This window comes from Phaseolus vulgaris, chromosome 3 (genome assembly GCF_000499845.2).
Source record: "Phaseolus vulgaris cultivar G19833 chromosome 3, P. vulgaris v2.0, whole genome shotgun sequence".
Lineage (NCBI taxonomy): Eukaryota > Viridiplantae > Streptophyta > Magnoliopsida > Fabales > Fabaceae > Phaseolus > Phaseolus vulgaris.
In genome coordinates this window covers 18,692,215-18,707,126 of record NC_023757.2, presented here as the reverse complement: position 1 = coordinate 18,707,126, position 14,912 = coordinate 18,692,215, and the positions used below count along the sequence as shown (strand labels likewise).

The 14,912-nt window shown below is 51.2% G+C and overlaps 2 protein-coding genes across 2 annotated transcripts; one reads left to right on the top strand and one right to left on the bottom strand.

The window, feature by feature from the left end:
* Positions 1 to 1,866: 1,866 nt before the first annotated feature.
* Positions 1,867 to 2,520, bottom strand: LOC137839283 (uncharacterized). Its single transcript, XM_068648403.1, has one exon. The coding sequence runs from the start codon at positions 2,518 to 2,520 to the stop codon at positions 1,867 to 1,869; it is 654 nt and encodes a 217-aa protein (XP_068504504.1).
* Positions 2,521 to 5,145: 2,625 nt separating this feature from the next.
* LOC137839281 (uncharacterized) lies at positions 5,146 to 7,343 on the top strand. Its single transcript, XM_068648402.1, has 3 exons — positions 5,146 to 5,149; positions 5,908 to 6,836; positions 6,951 to 7,343. The coding sequence occupies exons 1-3, from the start codon at positions 5,146 to 5,148 to the stop codon at positions 7,341 to 7,343; spliced, it is 1,326 nt and encodes a 441-aa protein (XP_068504503.1).
* The last annotated feature ends 7,569 nt before the right edge of the window (positions 7,344 to 14,912 follow it).

Genomic DNA, 14,912 nt, shown 5'->3' with positions numbered 1-14,912 from the left:
ATTGCTTAAGATGCATAGGGGCCTCGTCTTCTTTCTAGCCTTGACATCGCTCAAGGGAGAGGAGGACTTATCTGTTACTCTGTTGCCTCGACATCGCTCGAGGGTTTTAGCCTCGACATCGCTCAAGGGTGAGGAGGACTTATCTTACCTATACTGAGTGTCTACGCTCGAGGGGATAACTGCTCTGGGTGTCCTCAGCGTTTCTAGACACTTGGGACAGAAGTCGTGCTCTGGTGCCCACGCCCATGGAGAGGCCTATATAATCAGCACCGTATCGTCCATGGAGTGTCTAAAACATCAGGGGGACTTAGCCCTTGTCTCTTTGCGTCTGGTGCCTACACTTGAGTAGAGGCCTATTACAGCAGCGCCGTATCATCCTCAGGGTGTCTAAAACACCAGACACCAGGGCTAGCTATTCATACCTGAGGAGGGGGCGTCCCGAAGGAATCCTCTAACCCCTGCTCAAGGACTAGACGCTCGGATTTTTAACTTATACTAACATCTGGTACCAGGGCTAGCTATTCATACTTGAGGAGGGAGCGTCCCGAAGGAATCCTTCATCCCCTGCTCAAGGACTAGACGCTCGGTTTTTTAACTTATACTCAACATACTTGTCATCTTGCTTTGCATCTGACTCCCGCTTCTTTATCTGGCGATGCATACTTCTGGCGACGCCTTGTTGTGGCGTCGCTATCTTGTCGACGCCTTATCTTGGCGACACCTTATCTTGGCGACGCCTTATCTCGGCGACGCCTCATCTTTGTCTCTATTCCTTTGATTTTTTATCTTACAAGAAAGGGAAAAACTAAGGCAGAAATATCTTAAACTTTTCTTTCCATTATTTGGGTGACCTCGTTAAAAAACCCGTGGGAGGGAAAAAGAGTGTCCCATTTACAAAATTTCTACTAAAATAAAACTTTAAATTAGCCGCATTCCAACTACGTGGGACGGGGCCCCCTTCTAGAGTTTCTAACTGATATGAACCATTCCCTTTGGCTTTGGTTACTCTAAACGGTCCAGTCCACTTGGGAAAAAACTTGTTTTCTAATTCGTAAGGGTGAGCCTTCCTCAAGACCAAATCAACAACTTGAAACTGTCGTAGCTTCACCTTAGAGTTGTACTGACGCTCCACTCTTCTCTTCACAGCCTCAGCCTTAATTTTTGCCTCTTCTCTGGTCCAGGTTCACCCTCCTTTCTTCGTTGGACTCTTCTGCCACGAAACCTAGGAAACGAGGCGAGCTCTCGTGGATCTCCACTGGGATCATGGCGTCTGATCCATACACTAGGCTGAAAGGCGTCTCCATGGTGGAGGATTGAGGCGTGGTGTGGTAAGCCCATATGCTCCTTGGTATTTCTTCTGCCCACGCCCCTTTAGCCTTCTCCAATCTACGTTTCAAACCTCTCAACAAAACTCTGTTTGCTGACTCGACCTGCCTATTTGTCTATGGGTGTTCGACTGATGCAAACACTTGCTTGATTCCTACTTCTGTACATAGCTTCCCCAACTGTTGGCTCGCGAACTTGGTGCCATTGTCTGAAATGAGACGCCTTGGCACCCCAAAATGACACACAATGTTCTTCCAAAGTGTTGTACCTTGTGCGCAGTGATCTGTGCCACTGGTTCGACCTCTATCCACTTGGTGAAGTACTCGATGGCAATGATTAAGTACTTCATCTGCCTTATCGCCAGCGGGAACAGGCCTAAGATATCAATCCCCCAAGTATGAAACGGCCACGGGCTGTATATGGATCTTAGTTCCTCTGGCGGCGCCTTGTGCCAATCAGTGTGCATCTGACACTCCTTGCAATGTTGGGCGTATCGCACGCAATCCTCTCTTACTGTTGGCCAGAAAAACCCTACGCGTATTACCTTGGATGCCAAGGATCTTCCTCCCACGTGGCTCCACAAATACCTTCGTGGAGCTCAGCCATTATCCTGGTGCACTCGTCGTCACTCATGCACGTCAAGATGGGGTGCGTAAACCCGTGTCTGAATAATATCCCATCTGCTAATGTGTATCTTGCGGCGTTCCTCTTAATCTTCTTGCCTTCTTCCGGCTCCGCTGGGAGGATTCCGTCCGCCAGGTATCGCCTGTAAGGGGTCATCCATGTGTCGCCTTTTTCTTCTTCTGGCGGGGTCGCATAAGTACTGATGCAGGGTGCCCTTGCCGTATCTTGACTCAAAGAGCGATGACTCCTTGGTTTTCCTCTTGTTGTACTAACGTGAAGAACGTCCACCCTGTTGTCTGCAACAAATTTTTGCGGCGTTTTGAGGCTCTCTTGTATCACAGTCCTCTGCTTTCCCCCCTTGCCTGAGCTGGCCAGCTCGGCGAGCAGGTCAGCTCTGGCATTCTGCTCCCTAGGGACATGCACCAGCTCAAACGCAGCGAAAGCTCTTTTAAACACCTCAACGTACCTTAGGTAGGCGGCCATCTGTGGGTCCTTTGCCTGATACTCCCCTGTCACTTGCCCTGTGACCAACTGTGAGTCACTCTTCGCCAGGAGGCTCTGAGCACCCATTTCTTTTGCCAACAGCATCCCAGCAATCAACGCCTCGTACTCCGCCTAGTTGTTGCTCGCTTTGAAGGCGAAACGTAAGGCTTGCTCGATTAACACTCCATTAGGCCCCTCTAAGATTATCCCAGCGCCACTCCCTTGCTGGTTGGAAGATCCATCCACTGAGAGCATCCATTGTGACCCTAACTCCACCTCTTGAGGGTCTCCTCCTGGTGAAAGTTCTGCCACGAAGTCAACATAGACTTGCCCTTTGATGGACCCCCTGGTTTCATATTGGATATCAAACTTTGACAACTCTACTGCCCAACGAACCATCCTCCCTGCTACATCTGGCTTCTGAAGTACCTTTTGGATAGGGAGGTTTGTCATCACCACCACTGTGAAGCTATGGAAATAGTGGCGGAGTCTTTGGGCTGAGAACACCACTGCTAGTGCCGCCTTCTCTAGTGACTGGTACCTCAATTCCGGGCCTTGCAAGGCCTTACTTACAAAGAAAATGGGCTTCTGCACTTTGTCTTGTTCCTGGACCAGCACATGCCTACTTGTGGCTTGCAAAGCACAGGTGGCGTCGCTAAGTACTCCTTCAACTTGAGGAACGTCGTTTCACACTCATCTGTCCATGCGAAACGGCTATTCCTCTTGAGGCATTGGAAGTAAGGGTGGCCTTTCTCTCCCCAGTAGACACAAACCTAGACAAAGCTGCCATCCTCCCAGTCAATTGCTGGACTTCTTTAACTGAGGTTGGGCTCCTCATGGCTATGATAGTTGCACACTTATCGGGGTTCGCCTCTATTTCTCTTTCAGTGAGCATAAATCCCAAGAACTTCCCTGCTTCCACGCCAAAAATGCACTTTTCTGGGTTTAATTTGAGGCGATACCTTGATATGGTAGCAAACAGTTCTTCCAGATCAGCTGCGTGTTGCCCTCTCTCTTGTGAAGTTACGACCATGTCATCTACGTAGGCCTGCACGTTCCTTCCCATCATGGGTGCAAGGACCTTGTCCATCAGCTTTTGGTAGGTGGCGCCTGCATTCTTCAGCCCGAACGACATCACCTTGTAGCAATAACTACACGTTTCCGTCATGAATGTCGTTTTGCTCTCGTCCCTGGGATGCATCTTGATCTGATTGTGACCTGAGAATGCATCCAAGAAACTTAGCATCTTGCAACCCGAGGCGCTATCCACTAATGGGTCGATGTTGGGCAGTGGGTACGAATCTTTAGGGCATGCCTTGTTCAGATCTGTGAAGTCAACGCACATCTTCCACTTCCCATTCGCCTTCTTCACTAGAACTACATTGGCTAACCACTCAAGGTATTGTATCTCCCTAATTTGTCCAACGCTGAGCAGCTTCTATGTTTTTTCCTTCACGACGAGGCATCGCTCTTCGTTGAACTTCCTCCTTTTTTGTCTCACAGGGCGAACCTTGGCGTCCATGGTGAGATGGTGGCACAAAAAGTCTGGGTCGGTACTTGGCATGTCCGCCGCAATCCACGCAAAAGCATCTAGGTGGCGCGAGATTATTGCGGCTACCTCTTCTTGTTCTCCTTTGCTCAGCAAGCGTCCTATCTTGAACACCTTACCCCCTATCTGTCTTTCCACCATGTTATCTTCTGGTTGGGGTCGCTCATTCTGCGCATTCTCTACAAGAGACTCATTCGTGGAGTCCTCTTTCATAGGCGTCGCCCCAACGAATGCATCGGGCATCGCCTCCTCTGGCTCTTCTTCAGCGGGCAAGGCCTTGCCGCGTACTCCTTCCATCGGCGAGGCATCGCCATTTCTTCCTTCTGTATGTGCATCTTCTATAGGCGTCGCCTCTTCCAACAGCTCTAACTCCATTTGCGAATCTGAAACGAGTGGTCGCTCAATAACCATGACCACGCCTCTCTTTGTCTTTAGGCTATTTTCATAGCACTTACGGGCCTCTTCTTGATCTCACTTGATCATAATCACCTTGCCACTAAGATCTGGTAGCTTCATCTTCATGTGGCGCGTGGAGGACACCGCCCTTAATCTGTTCAAGGCAGGTCTGCCTAACAAAATGTTGTAAGCTGAGTTGGCGTTAACCACCAAGTACCGGATGCTCTCGGTGCGTGATGCCACTCCATCAGTGAACGTCATCCTCAACTCCAAGTAGCCACGTACCTCTACAGGATTATCTGCAAACCCATATAAGCATCCAGTATAGGGTCTCAAAAGGTCGGGGGACAACTGTAGCTTATTGAAGGTCGACCAGAACATGACATCTGCAGAACTGCATTGGTCGACGAGGACCCTATGTACCTTCCTTCCCGTTGTGACTATTGAAATGACCACTAGGTCATTATCGTGTGGGACGACATCCCGCAGGTCAGCCCTTGTGAAAACGAGGTCCGACTCCCACGGGTCATCTGGAAATTCCTCTGCAACCGAACTTACTGACCTCACATATTTCTTACGTTGAGAGCGCATCTGCGCTCTCGGGCGTGTGGGCGCAGCAGTCGTGCACTTCTCGTATGCTTCTCCCTCAGAGGAAATGTGTTCTACCGCCGGACGCCTTATTTCAGCAAAAAGTTTTGGGGTGGCTGCGATTGAGCGACTTGCTGAAAGACCTAGGACACACCCCCTTCCTGAATGCGTACACGATCATGGGTTCGTTTGTGGTACCCACCTTCACCACCTGCGCCCCGAAGCGGCTTATGTACTCTTTCAGGGTTTCCCCTTGATACTGCTTCACGTCGAATAGGTCGTATGAGACTGGGGCTGGGGCCCTGTTGGCTAAATACTGCTTTCTGAATAGCCGCAAAAGCTGTGCGAAAGACATGATGTGACCCTCTGGGAGGCTGATGAACCAATCCATGGCCATCCCAGTCAAAGTCCTCATAGATTAGCCTGAACGGGATCGCTGGAAGGTCAATCCTCTCCATCTTCCAGCAATCTTACAAAGATTGGAAAGGAAAATTTGTGAAGGTGTGCGCCAACGACCAAGATCCTTCCCTGCTCGACGGCTTCCCCTTGTACTGGGTGCACAAGGGGAACAAAGACGCCAAAGAGAGCTTCAGGAGGCCCAGAAGTCCCGACAACATGGGCGAGCTAGACAAAGATCTATGCCTTTTCTAGAAGAAAGTAGCAGCCACCAACATCACCTTTCCCACCTCCGCAATAATCTCCTTCGAGTTCCTCGAGGACCAACTCGAAGCTCACATAAGTTAGCATTTACCTCGACACTTAGGTTTTCGTCTTGTGTTGGAATTGATTGCGCATCTCTGTTATCTACTATCGGGCGTCCTGCTTGTTGTGCACTGGACTTGGTTTTTAATTCATGCACCATTTGTTTGCATCATTCGCACACGTACTCGTATATTTCGCTTTTGCCTTTGCGCTTACTTGTATATTTTTACCCTGTGCAGACCTCATGTTGGGCAAAGGCAAATTAGCTGAACTGAGGGCACTCGCCCGAACTCACAAGTTGGCGACGGGTTCCCAAACCGTGCCCAACTCGGTGGTGGAGATCGCCGCTGCCCAGGGTAGATCGCCTCCTCAAGGCCTAGCTCCTCTAGAGACACTGCCCGCCCCTCAACGAAAAAAGCTCATCTTAAGGAAACCAAAGAGGAAAACTCCTCAAGTGGTTCAAGAAGACGAGGATGAGGATGATGAGGCGACTGAGGACGGCCTCGTTACCAAAAGGAAAAGGGTGGCACCTTCTTCACCACCCGCTCTCCCAACACCAACACTGCCCTCTCCCCCAGTTCCAACACCGTCCTCTCCCCCAGCTCCAACACCGCCAGTCCAAGCAACACCCTTGGCGGTCGCGCTCCCTGCGGTTGAAAGCAACGAGCCCTACTTCATGGAGAACCCTCCTAGTGCCTCCACGCCATTCATATCTGCTGGAGAGGGTCCTCCTTCAACCGCCTCAATCGCTGAAGCTGCACCAGGTGGGCATGAAGGCGCTCACAACTCACCGATACTCATAACCGAGTCCCCCACTTCACCACCACGCCAGGAAGCCCCCCTTGCTCAACCAATTCAAGAGGGTGGTGGTGAGAGTCAGCACCAGGCTCCTTCAGCACCTCCACCAACAGCAGTTGCAAACCCTTCCCCCTTGGTCAAACAAGTCTGGGGGCCTTTCACAGCTAAGCTAAAGATGATGGCAGAGGACCTTCCCTCAATCATAACAAAGGCTGTGAAGAGCTCCAACAAAAAGCTTCAGGACGAGATCTCCACACTCCAGGAGGAGAATCGTCTGATAAGGATCGAGGCGGAAAAGCTGTCTTGCAACCTGATGATGGCAGAGATCGATCACTCAAGGGTGGAGGACGCCATGAGTGCCGAGTTGAGGGTTGCGCGCAAGGAGGCCTCCGATCTGCGCCAGAAACTGCACCTCCTAGCTCAAGAGAAAATCGAGCTAGAGAGCAAGCTGGTTCCCTACAGGCTTAAGGTGGCCAACTTGGAGGCATCGATGAAAGCGGATGCAGCCAAGGTAGAGAACCTTGAAAAGAGGTCGGCTGATCGGGAGGTTCTCCTTGGAAAGGTCGAGAAGGAGAAGGACGACGCCGTGGACGAGCTCGCCAAGGCTCGAGAGGAAAACGAGAAAATTGCTGCAGAGCTGGCCCAGGCGCGGGGCGAAGGCAAGAAGGTTGCTGACGACCTTGCTCAGGCTCGTGGGGAAACTGAAGAACTGAAGAAACGAGCTGACGAGCTGAAGCAGCAAACTGAGGGGCTCAAACAACAAAACAAAGAGCTCGAACTAAGCTGCCCAAGTTCTCGCCGCCGGATTCGACGCCGCCCTGGAGCAAGTCGCCTGCCAGTACCCCGAGCTCGACCTCCCCATGGTGTCGATATGTAACGAAGTGGTGGATGGGAAGATCGTGCCTTCCGAAGATTAGTCGTCTCCCTCCATCACTTATTCCCTAGGAACTAATGCTTGTTCCTTTTTGCACAAACTTTACCTGTAATAACTTTTTCTTTTCTTCTTATGCATTCGAACTGATACCACTTTTATTATAACTTCTCCCGCTTTTGCACATGGTCTCTCTGTTACTTTGCCTTTCCTTGTAAAAATCGCTTAACGAATTAACTTAGCGATTCTGCGGGCTCAATCATTTACTTACTGCTTCAAACTCGAGCAAACTATCAACTCTTCAACCGATGGCATTTTAATAACTTGTGAACTTAAGGCAACTAACTTCAGCGTGGAACTACTTACTAAACAACAAGTTTCAATCCAACTGATAGTTTAAGACATAGTTCACCTGATCTGCTCCACCGAAATGGGCCCTTACTCTTGCCATCGCCTGGACTTCTTCTGATCGTCGTAGGGTCCCGGCGATGTAAGCTTCCTTTTGCCTTCATAACTTGGCTATTGTTCCCTCATCTGGGGGTAGAGGCGCCTTTCGGATCCTTTTCTACCTCCCTGAGTTTCAGAACAATAAGCCGGATAGCTAGGCGTTCTCTTTGAACCTACCTTAGCCATCCTTTAAACTTCTTCCACCCTCCACACCATACCTGAACTCGTTTGAGACGAGAAGGATTTTATCTTGCCTGAACTCGCTCGACGGCGAGAAGGTCTTTATCTTGCCTGAACTCGCTCGACGGCGAGAAGGTCTTTATCTGGTGCCTCTACTTTGCCCAGGGATTACATCTCCTCTTCCCTGGATGCACTGAGGACTTTTAACTTGTTCTCGCTTGCACTCGCACAAAGTCGAGGAGGACTTTAATCTCTTTCTCGCCTCAGGACGCGCGAGGGCATTGAGGTCTTTTAAACGTATCAGGTGCCTCCGATCGCCGAAAGACGATGAGGACTTTTAACTTTAACTGATGCCGCCAATCGCTGAAAACCGATGGGGACTTTAAAACTTTTAGAAAGCATGTAGCATATCTTCAAACTTGCCTTAAATCACACACGAGTGACAAGGTCTTTTTCTAAAACTTTCGAAACAACAAGCATGCAATCTTAGAAACTTTAAACTTTGAAAACACTTCTTTATTGGGTGGCCTCATTAAAAACCCTCCTTAGGGAAAAGAGTGCCCCCTTCAAACTGTTTTAACAGAAAGCTTGCAAATCTCTTCGTGTTTGTTTTTACTTACAAAGCTTCAACTGTAATATAACTTGAGGTGTGTGGCGTTCCAAGTGTGAGGAATCGCCCCTCCTTCCAATGTTTCTAAGCGGTAGGCGCCGTTCCCGAGCGCCTCGGTTATTCTGAACGGTCCCGTCCACTTAGGCGACAACTTGTTTTCCATTTCGTACTGGTGGGCCTTCTTCATCACCAGGTCGACTTCTTTAAACTGCCTTGGCATCACCTTCGAGTTATACCTTCGTGCAATCCTCCTTTTCACTGCCTCGGCTTTTACTTTCGCCTCCTCCCTGACCTCATCCAGTAAATCCAGATTCAACCTTCTTTCCTCATTCGAGTCTTCCACTACAAAGTTCTGGAATCTCGGCGAGCTCTCCTGGATTTCCACTGGAATCATTGCATCGCATCCATAGACCAAGCTAAACGGGGTCTCATGGGTTCCTGACTGCTCGGTGGTGTGGTATGCCCAAACTATGCGGGGTACCTCCTCAGCCCACAATCCCTTGGCTTTCTCCAGCCTCCTCTTCAAGCCTCTTAGCAACACCCGATTGGCGGACTCTACTTGGCCATTTGTCTGAGGGTGCTCGACGGATGCAAATACTTGTTGAATTCCCACCTCTTCGCACAGCTTCTTCAATAGATGACTTGCAAACTGAGTCCCGTTGTCTAACACCAGGCGCTTAGGCACACCAAACCGGCACACGATGTTCTTCCACACAAAGCTCTCGATCTTGTGTGCGGTGATCTGGGCTACTGGTTCTGCTTCGATCCACTTGGTGAAATACTCAATTGCCACCACCAAGTACTTCATCTGCCTGATCGCCAATGGGAAAGGTCCCAGGATGTCGATTCCCCACGTATGAAACGGCCAAGGGCTGTAAATCGACTTTAACTCTTCTGGCGGCGCTTTGTGCCAATCGGCGTGCTGCTGACATTGCTTGCAACACTGTGCATACTTCTTGCAGTCCTCCCTCATTGTTGGCCAGTAGTAACCTGCACGGAGGGTTCTTGCGGCCAGAGCTCGACCCCCGATGTGACTTCCGCATATCCCTTCATGGAGCTCGGCCATAATTCTTGTACATTTCTCTCCGTGCACACATTCCAGGAGTGGGTGTGTGAACCCAAACCTATACAACTCGCCATCAATCATTGTGAACTTGCTGGAGTTCTTCTTTATCTTCCTAGCCTCCGTCGGATCCAGCAGGAGAAGGCCATCTGCCAGGCGTCGCTGGTATTATGTTATCCATGTGTCTGGCTCATGTATAGCGCAGACCTGTGTCATGTTCACCCTCTCCCCCCGACATGCTCTTATTCTCGGCGACCTCAAGGTTTCCTGAGTCAAAGACCTGTGACTCCTGACCGCTTTCTCCGTCGACTTGCTTATTTGAAGGACCATGTGGTCTGCCACAAATGCTCTAGGCGTCTTCAGAGTTTCTTGGATCACCGTCCTCTGCCTACCCCCTTTCCCGAACTGGCGAGCTTAGCTAGCAAGTCTGCTCGGGCATTCTACTCTCTGGGCACATGCACCACTTCAAAGGAGACAAAGGAAACCTTCAATTCCTGCACGTACGCTAAGTAAGCCGCCATTTGTGGATCCTTGGCCTGGAACTCGCCTGTTACTTGTCCCGTGACCAACAGCGAGTCACTCTTAGCCATCAGCACCCTAGCTCCCATCTCCTTGGCCAGCAAGATTCCGGCAATCAGCGCCTCATATTCTGCTTGATTGTTGCTGGCTTTGAACGCAAACCTCAGGGACTGTTCAATCAGCACACCGTTGGGCCCTTCCAGGATGACTCCAGCACCGCTACCCTACTGGTTCGACGATCCGTCCACCGAGAGCACCCAACGAAAACCATCCCCTTCAACTCGTGCTGCCTCCGACGAGAGCTCGACCACGAAATCGGCGAAAACTTGCCCCTTGATCGGTCCTCGGGGCTCATACTTGATTTCGAACTCCGATAGCTGCACTGCCCATTTCACCATCCTCCCAGCTACATCAGGCTTCTTCAGGACTTTCTGGATGGGCAAGTCGGTCATCACCAGTATTGTAAAACTGTGAAAATAGTGGCGCAACCTCCTCGCCGAAAACACCACAGCCAATGCAGCTTTCTCCAAGGCCTGATACCTCACCTCCGGGACCTGCAACACCTTGCTGACGAAATAAATAGGCTTCTGAGCCTGGTCTTGGTCTTGGGCGAGCATCGCACTCACCGCTCTCTCAGTCACAGCAAAATACAACCTGAGAGGGGTTCCCACCAACAGTTTGCACAAAACCGGCGGGCTCGCCAGGTATTCTTTAAGCTTGACGAAGGCCTCTTCACACTCCCTCGTCCAGGCAAACTTATTGTTTCGCCTTAAACACTGGAAGTACGGATGGCCTTTCTCCCCGCTAGCCGACACGAAACGAGACAGGGCGGCCATCCGACCTGTAAGCTGCTGCACCTCCTTCATAGTAGCCGGACTCCTAATCGCCAAGATGGCAGCACACTTATCAGGATTGGCCTCTATTCCTCTTTCAGTTAAGAGGAATCCCAAGAACTTCCCTGCCTCCACGCCAAAAATGCACTTCTTGGGATTCAGCTTTAACCTGAACTTGGCGATTGTGGTGAACAATTCCTCCAGGTCCGCAACGTGCCTGCTCGTTTCCGGCGAGGTCACGACCATATCATCCACATACGCTTGCACATTCCTTCCCAGCATTGGTGCAAGTACCCTATCCATCAATCTTTGGTACGTGGCCCCCGCGTTCTTCAGTTTAAAGGGCATCACTTTGTAGCAGTGGCACGATCTCTCGGTCATGAAGGCGGTCTTCTCTTCGTCCATAGGATGCATTTTTATCTGGTTGTACCCCGAGAAGGCGTCCAGGAAACTCAGCAAATTACACCCTGCAGCACTGTCGACCAGGGCATCTATGCTTGGCAAAGGATACGAATCCTTTGGGCAAGCCTTGTTCAGATCAGTGAAGTCGACGCACATGCGCCACTTCCCATTGCTTTTCTTCACCAGCACGACATTGGCCAACCACTCAAGGTACTGAACTTCCCTGATATGGCCCGCGGCGAGGAGCTTTTGTGTTTCATCCCTGATCGCCTGCCTCCTCTCCTCGTTAAACTTCCTTCTTCTTTGCCGCACTGGTCTGACCTGGTTGTCCATTGCTAGGCGATGGCACAAGAAGTCGAGGTCGATTCCCGGCATGTCTAAAGCAGACCATGCGAAAGCATCCAGATGCCGCTCTATCACCTTGGCGATCTGGTCTTGGAGTTCAGCCTCCAAAGATATTCCCAGCTTGAAGACCTTTCCCCCGATCTCCCTCTCGAGCCACTCCTCGACGGGTTTGGGACGGGTTTCCCTGGCGATCACCGCCTTGGCGATTCCCAGCTCCCTCGCTTCCTCTGGGCGGTTCCTCGCTTCCTTTTGGTCAGATTTGATGGTGATCACCACCCCCTCCATAGAAGGCAACTTCACCTTCATGTGCCTGGTCGAGGGCACAACTCCTATTCTGTTGAGTGTTGGTCTTCCCAACAGAATGTTATATGCTGAGGGCGCATTCACGACGAGGTACTTGATTTTCTCCGTCCTCGAGCCCGCCTCATCTGTGAATGTAGTTCTTAACTCGATGTACCCCCTAACCTCCACCTGGTCACCAGCGAAACCGTATAAGCACCCTCCATAGGGCCTCAGCTGGTCAAGGGGTAATTGCAGCTGTGTGAAAGTCGGTCAGAACATCACATCTGCCGAGCTTCCTTGGTCCACCAGTACCCTATGAACCTTCCTCTCCGCTGTGACGAGCGAGATAACTATGGGATCGTTGTCATGAGGCACAACGTCCCTGAGATCTTCTCTTGTGAACGTGATGTCCACATCTGGCGAGTGGTCCTCGAACATGCATCCACCACCCGAGAAACCTCCTGCGATGGTGTGGATCTCTCCATGAGTGGGCATCTCGTGCTGCTGAGCCTCACCACCCACCGGCTGGGAGCTCGACGCGCCCCCCGTCCTCCTGTCCAGCAGGTAATTGATCCTGCCTGTTGACCAGAACGTTGGAACCTGCCTCGTCAAAGGATCGACGTGTGCACCGCTTCAAACCTCCGTCCTTCTTCAAGATCCACCTCAAGAACCTGCAAAAGAACAGAGCGGCGCCGCTGCGGCCGATCGCACTCCAACGCCCAAGTCAGTGACCGAACCACCAAATACTAAGAGCAAGAACACTCTAGAACTCTCAAGGAACCGTGCAATGTTCTCTCTCACAGTATGCTCAAGAACTCGCGAGCGTAAAGAGTATAATCTGAACGTGCGTACCTCAAAAGTTCGTTGGGGAACCCTTAAATACCTGGTTACTTTCTCTCTCCTGGCAGTTACAGACTTGGACACGTGGCTCGCATCCAGTCGTACACGTGCCATCATCCGGAGCCTCCTTGACTTGGGCGCTGCTTCTGACTCTCTTTTTGGCTAAGTTACTTATGCATGGTACTGCCCAGTGCATAGCTAACTTGGGAGTGCGATCTCTACTGGAACTGGCGAGTTAGGGTGCCTTCGTACACCTTCCCTGTGGTCTCGCCGGCCGCCTTCATAATCTGCACCACCTTCATCTCTGGCGATGTGCTTGCTCTGGCGATCTCCAATCATTTGGTCGCCTGAGTTTACATTTGGCGACTTCATCTTTAACCCGGTGATCGCCGGTTCTGGTATGCTGGAGATCGGAACACGCCAACTTAATAATTGGCGGCTTCACGAGCCCCCCGACTTCCTCCTCTTCTGTCAACCTGGCGCCTTGTCAACACGCCCATACCGTAGCTGGATGCCACGTCATCACTTCCGACTGCCAGGGCGGTACAGTAATCATTCAGGAAACCGCTCTTGACCAGGTCGTCGAGCTGGTATCCCAGTGCCAAACATGAGTCGACGGTGTGACCAAAACTCTGGTGGAATTCGCACCAGGCGTCTGGTTTTGGTCCTAACACCTTGTCGCCCACTTTCTCGGGTGCCTTGAGCCTGGCTGCTATATTGGGGATGGCGATCAGGTCCGCCAACCCCATGACAAACTTATGCTTTGGCGGGCGATTGTACTCCCTGGGGCGCCCTGGGCCCCTGCGCTTGTTTTTCCTTGGATCATAAGGATGGCGAGTCCTTTGATCCCTCTTGGCCGCCGCTGTCTCCAACACCCTCTGTGGTTGGATCCTGGTCTGGGCACGTGGCCTAGCGGGAGCCACGCTCCCTCTCTTCTCGGCGACCTCACTCTCATCGGCGATGTGGGCCACCGCAAGTCGCCTAACCTCGGAAAACGTGGCGGGGTGAGCCCTGATCAGTGCCTCACAGAAAGGTCCCGGCAGCACGCCCTTTTTGAAGGCATATACCAGCATCTCCTCGTCTTTCGCAGGCGAGCGGACCATCTGTGCTCCAAAACGATTCAGATAGTCCCTGAGGGACTCTCCCTGGTATTGCCTTATGTCGAACAGGTCGTAAGACACTCTGGGTGGCGCTTTGTTCACAATGTACTGCTCGACGAAAATCTTCGAAAACTGCTGGAAATTGGTTATGTGACCTGTAGGCAGGCTCACAAACCATTCCAGTGCTGTTCCCTGGAGCGTGCTCACAAACATTTTGCAATACACAGCATCCGAGCCTCCTGACAGCATCATCTGCGTGTGGAACGTGGTGAGATGTGCCTCAGGATCCTCCACGCCGGTGAAAGTAGCCTTCACGAGTACCACGCTCGCAGGGATAGGCGTGTCTGTGATCGCCTGAGCAAATGGCATAGGGAAAACGCGAGGTGGCAACAATGGTGCGACCTCTTCAGCGACTGGGCGGCCTCTCTGCTCCTGAAGAGCTTGGCGCAACTCCTCAGTCACTTTTCTGAGCTCTTCATTCCTGGCCTGAGAGGTAACTAGGTCCTCATGCATCTTTGCCTGCTCTACGCGCGAGGCCTCCACGTTCGCCTGTAGTGCACGCATGATCTCCATCATCTGCGCCATGGTCATGGCGCCTTCAGCAGCAACTGGCACAACTGGACTTGAACGGTTGCTTCTCATCTTTCTCATGAAAACTCAGCCAACCAAAGTTCGACGGACAAAACCTTTACCAGCGAAACAATCGATCCAGCAATCAACCGGTCAAAACTTCGTAAACTCCAGAGAACTTCCAAGAATGCAATCACAACAGCAAAAACCTCCACAGAAACTTGAAATCTTAGCACGAACCTACCACTTCTCCACCAAAACTTCTGATTCACCGGTCAAAAATCCGAACGAACGGTAAAGCTTCGATTTCACCGATTGAAACTCGCGCAAACGGTGAAAAACTTCACCTCACCGAACAAGAACTCAAACAAACAGGGAAAACCT